This window comes from Perca flavescens, chromosome 2 (assembly GCF_004354835.1).
Source record: "Perca flavescens isolate YP-PL-M2 chromosome 2, PFLA_1.0, whole genome shotgun sequence".
NCBI classification, from domain to species: domain Eukaryota; kingdom Metazoa; phylum Chordata; class Actinopteri; order Perciformes; family Percidae; genus Perca; species Perca flavescens.
In genome coordinates, this window is record NC_041332.1 from 33,336,848 (window position 1) to 33,347,761 (window position 10,914).

General features: G+C 42.0%; 1 protein-coding gene across 1 annotated transcript; it reads right to left on the bottom strand.

Moving 5' to 3' along the window:
• Positions 1-1,506: 1,506 nt before the first annotated feature.
• si:ch73-109d9.3 (zinc finger protein 526) lies at positions 1,507-9,403 on the bottom strand. The gene is made up of 4 exons (XM_028599500.1): positions 8,526-9,403; positions 8,297-8,439; positions 6,996-7,095; positions 1,507-3,448 (listed from the first exon to the last, which is right to left on the bottom strand). Exons 1-4 carry the CDS (start codon positions 8,827-8,829, stop codon positions 2,298-2,300), a joined length of 1,698 nt encoding a protein of 565 aa, XP_028455301.1. The 5' UTR covers positions 8,830-9,403; the 3' UTR covers positions 1,507-2,297.
• Positions 9,404-10,914: the final 1,511 nt, after the last annotated feature.

Here is a 10,914-nt window from a genome sequence, read left to right on the forward strand (position 1 = left end):
ACTTTTTATTGATTTTGAAGGGATGAGGGATTTTAACTGCGATTTGTCTGATTTAAAGGCTTATCCTGTACAAACCACATGTAGTGTGGCTGATAGTTATGTTTAGAAGTCAGAGAGACTAAATCTGTTCAGATTACAGATCATCTACAGTGCAAATCAGCAACAGATTGCATGTAGAGCATTTGGACAGCTACTCTGTCGGTGCGGATTTTTGTCACCGCCCCCGGCTGCTGCCGCCTGCTCTCGTCCGCTTTACAGGCGAGGGGAAGTTCATCTGGAACGAGCCTATTGTCTACGGAGCAGTGCCACACATATGCTGCGTTCATGTCACCTGGGAATAACAGGGACCGCATCCCGTGATTACGTTGTTTTTCCGACTGCCAGCGTTCACATGGTTGGAATGCGCGTTCTTCTTCTTCTGTTATATTGGGCGTTTGGCATAACAACTTGTTGCATGACTGCCACCAACTGTTGGGCGTAGCCGAGAGCATCAGGTGTGTGAAAACATGGAGGCCACAATAACAAAAGATTCTCTGCTGTTTTCTTATACGAGCATCCAAACAGCACATGGACAGGTGTGTGTTTGTGTTATCTGCAGGACAACCAATGGGAAAAGACACGGATAAGGTGTTTTTTTATACATGGGCCTATTTATGAATAATTTGAAACATGTTGTGTCTGCGTATGTTTCTTGACAGATGCATTTGCCCACAATAAACAGTTTATTGTCACTGAAATATGTTCAGTGAACCAAAGTCGCCTCCATCCAGCCACAGGAAGTGACGTGAATGATGACGTTTTCACTCGGAAACATGTTTTTCCTTTGTCTATGAACGCAGCATTATACACCATACTTGATGACATCACAAAGTCGAGTTTTAGCTTTCTAGTTTATGGATTTGTGAGAGAATTGTTCATGCATGCTAATATTTTAATACTGTATTAGACCATAGGAATAACATGTATGAATTTTGAAAATGGGCGTAGTTCCCCTTTAATATCTCCAGCAATTAACATGTTAAATTAACAACCAATCCAATTTATTTCTAACATATAAATACATAGATAGGGGTAAAATAATAAAAAAAATAGCAAATCAAATAAATATAAAATGAAAAGCAGTTTAACAACTTATGAAATACTTCAATTAAATACAAATATTAGGCTGAAACGACACCATTCTGAACTCATTATTCATCATAAGTCATGATGAACATATTGTGTGTGCTCACCGTTTTCTCTACTGCAGCCATCTAGGATCTACTGTTAACCAAATTTACAGACCTTTGGAACTATTACGTTTCATAAAAGTATTTTCAAGACGCAATTAAGTGGGTAACTAACTTACATTTAAGTTTGTGAGTTTGAGTAAAAGGGAAGAACTCTTACATACATCTTACACTAGTCCAAAATGTTCCTTTCAGCAGGTTGACAAAAACAGGCCCAAATATAAATGTGCTAGTGCTCACAGCAGGCGTGGTGCAATTGATATCATGGAAGCATGTGTTTTGTATTCACAGAATAAGTATTTATTAACATAGTGACAACTGACCTATCTCTGTGCGTTATTCACAACACGCCGTTTTTCGTCCTTCAATAACACTACAACACGTTACTAGATGAACCTTTCTGGGATGCACACGAGGACTTGGGACAATCACTTCAACAGACGAGAACACAAGGAGCATTTTTTGCAATCTCAAACATCGCAAAGGAAACACCGTAGCATCTTCATCTCCAAGGCTACGTTGACATTGCTACGGCTCGGTTTAAAAACAAATATCCTTTGATACCTTTACACCTCGCGTTTGCACTGCTCTGGCGCTTCTGAGCCCCTAAACTGGAGACATTTGAAAACACTTCGGACCCCGTTTTGGTTTGGAATCTCCGATGTTGTGTTGCAGTCGCAAACGGCCGCAAAGGGAGACCTTTGGCAACACCAACACTGACGCCAATGTTTCGCCGCCTGATTGGGTCATGACGTCTCGTTCTCTGAGACTGAGCTACACACGTTACCATGGCAACTGCCAGCAACAGGCGGAGTATACATTCTGCTTCCCGTTTACCCTGGCACGGTGCATGCCCAGTATACCAGAATGCTGATGAGATATGCGGTTTGGGCGTGTTAGTTTAAAACGGAGATTAGTTCTTCTACTGGAGCTAAAAACACTTGTGTGCACGGAGATCGCTTTTGGCTCAAAAAAGCCGCTTCAAAACCAAAACGCAGCGATGTAAATGTAGCCTTAAAAGAAACGAAACACACCAAACTCGTCTTTTAAATCACTGGCTGTCCATCGTCATACATCCAGATGGATCCTCTGGTGGCGTTTCAGGTTACATTTCTGGGTGAAGCGTTTGCCGCACGCCGAGCAGCAGTACGGTCTCTCTCCGGTGTGGACTCGCCGGTGGGCCTTGAGGTTGCTCAGCTTGGTGAAGCTGCGGCCACAGAGCGAGCAGCAGAAAGGCCTCTCGCCTGTGTGAGTCTGCAGGTGAGCCTTCAGGTTGCTCGGGTGGGGGAAGCACTTCCCGCACTGGCCACAGCGCAGGAGGTGCCTGGGGCTGGCGTGAGGGTGCGAGACCGAATGGGGTGAGGGGTTGGCGGTTTGGGAGTTCGCAGACTGATGGGTCTTGATGCTGACCCATGGGGCGCAAGTTCGGTTATGTGCTGCGGCTTGTTGAACTCGCTGGGCTGAGTGTGGAGGAGGAGGAGGAGGAGGAGGAAGGGGAGGAGGAGGAGGAGGAAGGGGAGGAGGAGTGGTTTTAGATGTGGAGGGCGTTCTGTTGAGGGGATTTAAGTTTACAGCCTGAGAGAGAGCTATGGACGTTGCCGTGGCGCTACTGTCCGAGTGTGTGTGAGCGGGCTTTTTCATCGGCCTGTGGAGGTGCTGCATGGCGGCCTGCAGTCTGACACCTGTGCCCACTTTGGAATGCAGCTTCATAACCTCCTGCGCGGTGGCTTTGTGGGAAACGTGGTTCTGCCTGAGTGCTTCTGAACTCACTCTGCGCTGTTTTACTGAACATGAGAAAGACGGCATCCCAGACTTTGCCGCTTTCTTTTCTTGAGGCTCGCTTTCCACACACCCACCAGAATCAACGATAACCTCCTGCTTGACAGTCACGCCCGACGCGTCACTGTTTGGCGGTCTTGCCTTCGGCGACGCTGAGGATGGAATCTGATCTCTCCCCGGGGTGGCCGGAACGTCGTCGGCTGCTGTGACAGAGTTTGACCGCTCGTGTTCGGTTTGCATTAGAGGCCAACCGCTGTCCACCTCTAAAGATGGATCCGTAGTCATGTATGTTTCCCCCTGGTCTTCAGGAAAGACATATGCAGCAGAGATCTGTGGGTCTTGCTTAATAACAACCCTCAATTCTTCACTGTTCTCCTGAGTCTGTTTTGGTTGTGCCTCAGTCTTCTCAGTAGCACTGCGGGATTCAGGTCCTGCTTCACCTAGAATAATGAACAGAAACAGGGGTTTATGTTAATGACTGCAACAGCCTTTTTTCAACTGGTAGACAGTTACCACCGAAGCAAGTTGCTTGTTGCCACAGCTAACGCGGTCAGCTCTGTATTTTGATCCAGAGCCTGAAAGCATCATATAAAACATAATCCACTGAAATTGTTGTTGTTCTTTTTTATTTATTTATTTATTTATTTTTTAAATCATACGAGGATTGAGTAAGAGGATTGATAAAGTCCAGTGTTTCCCAGTAGTTACCTAGATTCTGGTGGCCCAAATTCATTGAAACAGCCCAGGATACACATGTGACTACGTCCACTTTTCACTTTTGTTAACACAGAGTATATACAAAATACATGTATATGGAAATAAGATTAATAGGATTATATTCACAGGAAGCATAAAACATGTTACTGTTACTGTCTTAAATTAATAAATTAAATTAATTACTTTATTCTTTGGTTTTGTGTTTGGTTTGTTCCCAGCGATATATCGATATATCGATATATATATATATATATATATATATATATATATATATAGATATAGATATAGATATAGATATATAGATATATAGATATATATTAGGGCTGTCAAAATTAAAAAAATTAACAAAATTAACGCAGCTGTGTTCGTTTACTTCATGTGGTGGCTGAGAAACGTAATACGCCTCCATAACACCAGGCGGCGCTACTCTGTATTGTTGCCCAAGTAAAACCGGCAGCTGATTGGACGAACGCGTCACATGGGTTTGTTTTCTCCGGATATTGAGAGCCAGACTGTCATGGCGGCCGTTCAGAATACGATCTCATATTGTACTAAAATAGTTCACTGAAACATTTTTCTGAAAACATTTTAAGCGAGAAATAGGCCGTGCAGTTGCTGAATCTGCCTTCATTTCAGCTCCACAAAGGTCAGTTTAGAAGATTTTCGTCAAATTTTGAGAGACTCTAGTCACCTCATCCTGCTCGCCATTTCCGGGTGAGTCCCGACTGCCCTGCCGCCGACTGAACTCTCGGCTCGTTGGAGATGAACTGCGCCTCGCCTGTAAAGTAGACGAGAGCAGGCGACAGCAGCCGGGGACGGTGACAAAAATCTGCTCTCAAGTCAGACAGTTTCTAGCCGTTTCCAGCAGCTTTCAGCAGGACTAAACCAAATTGTTGCTGCTGTTGTTCTGAAAGATATTTAACATTCTGAACTTAGCAGAACCTTTCCTTGTTTGGTTTTTTCTTCATATTTGCAAAGTTAAATGATTTAGCCTTTAAATATCCATTATTATAAGCTTCCGTCTCACTGGATGATACTGAGATCAGGGTTCTGTGGGGGCCTTTCCATCACTTCCAGGACTTCTTGTTCTTCTTTACACTGAAGATAGTTCTTAATGACCTTGGCTGTATGTTTGGGGTCATTGTCCTGCTGCAGAACAAATTTGGGGCCAATCATATGCCTACCTGATGGTACTGCATGATGGATAAGTATCTGCCTGTATTTCTCAGCATTGAGGACACCATTAATCCTGACCAAATCTCCAACTCCATTTGCAGAAATGCAGCCCCAAACTTGTAAGGAACCTCCACCATGCTACACTGTTGCCTGCAGACACTCATTATTGTACCCCTTTACAACCCTTATTCTCTCAAAAGTTTAAAAATCTTTTAAAATGACCTTTGTTGATCTGAAATGAAGACAGAATCAGCAACTGCACGGCCTATTTCTCTCTTAAAATGTTTTCAGAAACACGTTTCGGTGAACTATTTTAGTACAATATGAGATCGTATTCTGAACGAGCCGCCATGACAGTCTGGCCTTGAATTTCCGGAGAAAACGCGTTGTCCAATCAGCTGCCGGTTTTAATTTTTTGGGCAACAATAAAGATTAGCGCCGCCTGCTGTTATGGAGATGTATTACGTCTCGTCTCTTTGGTGTGTTCTGTGGCACTTTTTGGACCAACTCCGGGAGACTGATCAGTCCGACTGGCTTTTCTGCCGACGGTTGGCCGTCTGGTTGGTGTGTAACTGCCATAAGACTTTTGCACAGTACTGTATATTCAAAACTATATATGTAGTTATTACAAAACTCCACCGGATGACTCGCTTCAGACGGTTGAAAATCGGCAACTTTCCCTCTTTAGCGCTTAGCTTAGCACCATGAAACCAACGAACAGTGTTGGGGAGTAACGGAATACATGTAACGGCGTTACGTATTCAGAATACAAATTATGAGTAACTGTATTCCGTTACAGTTACAATTTAAATAGTTGGTATTTAGAATACAGTTACATTGTTAAAATCAATGGATTACATGACAATACTTCTCTGTTTCACGAGTTTATTCACTCTGAATAAATTAAGGCAACTTAATGCATTTTCCAGAAGCCCCGATATGAAATAGAAAAAAATAGCTATTTGCGTGATCAGTCACAATGGAGTCGGAACCAGCACAACAGAGCCAGGGCAGCAATAAGTTTCTATCTTGGAAATTCAAACAGCATTTCACATTAAAGAACAAACAGGGAGAATGAAATACAGCTAACTGTGCCGTGCAGCCTCTGCTTGCCAGCAACCAACCTCCTCAGTGTCCAAATTACTCCACCTCCAACCTGAAGAAGCATCTTAAAGTAAGTTATTTTTTTAATTAGCCAAGGGTAGTCGTCTGCTGTAGTTTTACTGGTCACCTTGCTATTTTAACATTGACGTGCGACTTTACATTCTCCTAGGTGCTGATTTACTAGCTCCAGAGCCGTTTAAAGACTATAGCCCCGTTTGACATGCTAACTAACGTTAGCTAAAATTAGCTTGTGGTAGCTTAGACTGCAGTTCGATTTTTGTAGTAGGCTATGCAGTTCGGGACTACCAATACAATAATCTATCTGCTTGTTCAGGTAAACATTCAGCTAGTTGGAATAAAAAGAACACACCATTATAGGCCTGTTTAGTAAGCTGGATGTGATAGCCGCATTCCTACACCTATAAAACGCAATTCAATGTGGAAGTAATCTTGAAGTAATCCAAGTATTCAGAATACGTTACTCAGATTGAGTAACGTAACGGAATACGTTACAAATTACATTTGTGGGCATGTATTCTGTAACAAAATACGTTTTGAAAGTATCCTTCCCAACGCTGTCAATGACACTGGCTTAGCCGCGTCGTTCTCCCCAGTTTCACCCTCTTGTCCAAAAATCGCCATGTCTGGTTAAAAAAAAAAAGTTAATTAAAAAATGATGGCGGCAGCCAAATTGCAAAGCGGTAGTTCACAAACCAATGGGTGAAAGCCACTGCTGCTCCGTCCATTATTTTTACAGTCTGTGATACAGACAGACAGACAGACAGAGACTCGTTCTATTAGGTAATAAGGAAATCTGATTTTATTGTTCTATTTGTAATGGCACCTCGAGGCAAAATCATCAACAAAGGCTCTTTTTCAATAAAATGTGTCATGTGTAAGATATGTTTCATAATGTTTCACTATATACAGATAAAGAAACTTAATATGCAAATAAAACAATGGACCTAGGTGACACAGCAAAATACTCACTCTCAAGGGGACCGCTGCAATGCACAAAAGAACAAGACAGCTTATTCACTTTTTCTTCCTTCCCATCCACATCCGCTGGCAACACCTCGTCTTCTGTTGTCTGAAAAGCAAAGAGAACACATCAGAGAATATAGTTTCATTTTGTTTTGTTAATGAATGCTCGGTGCAGATTTGTCTCGTCAGAGAAGATATGCATAAAGCCTCTCAGGACAACACTAATCTGGCATCACAGAGCAATTCTCTCCCTGAGATAGTCCTGCTGTAGTCTCGCTTTGCCAGACCGTCCACACGCTGCAGAGGAAGGTCTGGCTAGTCCACATAATTCAGGGATGGGAGAAAAACATGCTCTGGTTTATTGCCATTTATCTTAACCAATCACAGTTGTCTTGGATGGGGCTAAGCGGCTTTGATCCGAGTGGGAACATCGATGACTTTCAACATGTCACAGTGAGCGAGTTGGTATGGTGATGGGAATCTGCGTCGTCAGGTTCTTTTCATAATGTAAGCCTATGACAAAAAACTATATATGTGAATTTGCTTCATAACATAACAGTCTGAATGCAGAATGTTTGCAGTTCTGCAGTTTGGATGATTGTTGACTCCTGCAAGATAAATTATTGTTTGAAAGTGAAACGAAGTTCTAAAGGAGCTCACTAAACAGGTTGTGCTTTTATATTTGGGTTCCGCTTTCTTTGTGTTGGCATTTTAAACTCTTAGTAGATTTCTGAGGACTATGGTAAACTGCTCCTCAGATCTCTGCAGGGTAAATCCAGACAGCTAGCTAGACTGTCTGTCCAATCGGAGTTTTCTGTTGCACGACTAAAACAACTTTTGAATGTACATGTTCCACCAAAACAAGTTCCTTCCCAAGTGTTTCTTCCATCCAGGAATGCTGTGTGGACTAGCCAGATCCTCCTCTGCAGTGCTGTGGAGGGTCTGGCAATGCGAGACTAAGTAAAAAGTAATGTATTACACTTCCTAAGTAGTAGGGCTGCTCCCGCTTAGCCGATTAGTCAACTAATCGGTCGTTTTGGTCTTAGTCAACTGAGATTTCTTTAGTCGATTAGTCATGTTTTATGCTTTTTTCATGCTGAATGACTTATTTTCAATAAACGTACGAGCACATCTCTGGTAAACACAAGAATTAAAGTGGTGCTTTTGCGTGACTCTTTGCGGAGAAACTCAGATTTACAAATCTGTCGATTAAATCAACTAATCGATACCACTGAATGAGTGTTAGTCGAGTAAGAATTTCTTCAATCGAGCACAGTCCTACTAAGTAACTTGCTCATGTGACTCACCTGTGATTTCCTCTCAGGGCTGAGAGTGGATGCAGCATTGTCTGCTGCCCGTGTTGACTCTGGTACGACTTCCTGCGTACGGCTTATTGTCCACCTTTCCACATAGTCACCCTCTTCTTTCACACCACAGCCCCCCAAAATGTCTGGAAAAAATGAGTACTGAAGTAGTATACAACATAATACAGAGTTCTGTATACCTACAAGAGCATTATGTCTTGCTTGTTCTTACCATCCTGTAGTTCTTTGGGCCTTTCTTTTGCAGTGTGACTGGACAGTTCCACATCATCCCTGGCACAGTGGACACACCTCCCAGTTTTCCCTCCTTCTTTCCTCCCTCGGTCACTTAATTTCCTCTCAGCCCATTGCAGCTGCATCCTCAGGGACTCCACCTCCCGGTTCCTGCGCTGCACCTCCTCCAACAAGCCGTCCTCCACTAACCTGGTGACCTCGTACATGGCTGTCTTCACCACAGTCTCCATCACGTCCAAGAGCTGGGTCTGGAAAGTTACAATGAGGGTATCCAGGTCCGACATGATAGACTGTCGGTGTCTTTAGAGGACTTTATATTTAACGTTAGTCTTGTAAGATGCTACCACAGGCTGTTAAGGTTGTAGCTACACCATTAACGCAGAGCAGTCTATCCAAGTATACATCCACTTGTTGTTGTGGGTGTTTAAGATAATGAGTAATACATTAACTCATTGATATTTATAAAATTATAAACGTTAAAAAGCTGGACTAACGATGCCCAACGATCTATTTACGAAATGCCTTCATGTTGATTCGAAATGTCACCTAGCCAGCTAATATGACTCTTTAGCTTAACGGTAGCATTCGTAACGTTATGCTAACTAACGTTAACGGCATCAAACCGTCAACAACCCGTACGCTCCTACGAATTCTATAAATCATAGTCGAGCCTAACGTGTTGATGATCTATTTACACGTCTGTTAATAGATTCCAAGAGCAACGACTGCTTAGCTTACGCAAATGCGAGCTAGCTTTTCAACAATCGCTTGTGGTTATATTACATCCATGTTGTGATGATCCTTGTTTTTGCTCGTGACGTCACCTACAACGTAATACGGTGGCCTTACTGTGAATAACAAAACGCGATTTTAATAAAGTGAAAACCATAGGCTGCGCAAAGCAGTAAATTTGAACTCAAACTCATTGTTTGAAATAGGAACGCGTTTTAGATTGTCAACAACACATTATGTTCCCATACGACCACGCCCCGTTATAATGCTTTATTGAAAGGAGGCAAAAAGTGAGATTACATACTTTACCCTATTTAAAATAAAAAATATTCTTCATTAACATAGGTTTTTGTTATTAAGTTTATTTGATACGTCCACAATCCACATCAATACTTGGCCCCTACATTTTGATATTTGTTTCCCAATATAAAATGTGAAAATGTTCATTTTGTACTTTGTTATCTCCCTGATAACTTATCTTAACGGATATGTTTAGCTTACTAATTACTACATTTAGGCAGATGCCTGGTAAAGTATTTTATTTATTCAGTGTTTGGCCAGATAGCAAATATTATGTTTTGACCCATGTTAACCATTTAGGAGCTGTGTACAGTCACCGCACCGTGACTCGGGACCAATTATACCTAATATTCAAATACATTTTACATATTTTGTAGAAGTGGAACACCCAGACAGACTCATACAACCATGGGAAGAGCATATGAAAAAAACCCAGCTACAGACTTACTTACCATGATGCCAGAAGAGGGCTGATTAGATATGAAGATACTGCTCGCCCTTTAAACCCACCTCTGACATCTATCCAAACTAGCATTCTCTCCTCTCAACTACCTTCTATCCTTCTAGCAAAAGAAAGGCTTCTAAATCAACCCTCTACTGAAAAAGATAAAGCACTGGAATGTAATCTAGAGTACTAATGTATCCAAGAACCCTACAAAGGTTTTCCTTGTTATCTTCCAAGTGATGTGTCTTTACGGTCACACTCATCAGGACTCAGTGCTGGCTAGGCCTCCCTTTGGGAAAATCACCATGAAACTAAATCCAGTAGCAAGCCTGATCGATAAAATGGAATTTTCCAATAAAGTTTGTTCCAAGCAAGTTTAAAAAATGATTTATGAAAAAAGGCAAATGTTAGAGAAGACATCAACAGACAATTTGTAGTTTTACTTTTAATCTGTAATGGTATCACAACAATAGTCTTGCATTGCCATACCTATCTCCACAGCGATGTGGAGTAATGTCTGGCTCTGCCACAGATACATTCCAGGATAGGAGAAAAAACAAACAAGCTCTGGGTTATTTGCATTTCTTTAAACCAAATCACAAATCGTCTTGGGCGGGGCTAAGATCCGGACGCAGAGACGATGACTCTGCAAAATATTCTTGGGAAGGAAATTGTTTTGGTGAACCATTTGCACTCCTCAAAAGAAAACACCATATACAATATTAAATGAAGTTAATTAACTGTTCTTACAATACAGTAACGTGAGCTATTTAAATTAGCTGATACACAGTTAAATGTAATTTGCTCTCAACAGTGTATTGTTGTGTGTACGTATTTTGTCCATAGCAAATCCCACCAATCGGTCCCAAAACGTCCCAGTTAGAGTCAATGC

Coding starts and splice junctions, on each gene's coding strand:
- si:ch73-109d9.3 (XM_028599500.1), bottom strand. CDS start 8,829: ATGTCGGACCTGGATACCCTCATTGTAACTTTCCAGACCCAGCTCTTG. Junction 8,440..8,525: donor GCCCAAAGAACTACAGGATG/GTAAGAACAAGC, acceptor CATTTTTTCCAG/ACATTTTGGGGGGCTGTGGT. Junction 3,449..6,995: donor TTGCAGCGGTCCCCTTGAGA/GTGAGTATTTTG, acceptor TCATTATTCTAG/GTGAAGCAGGACCTGAATCC.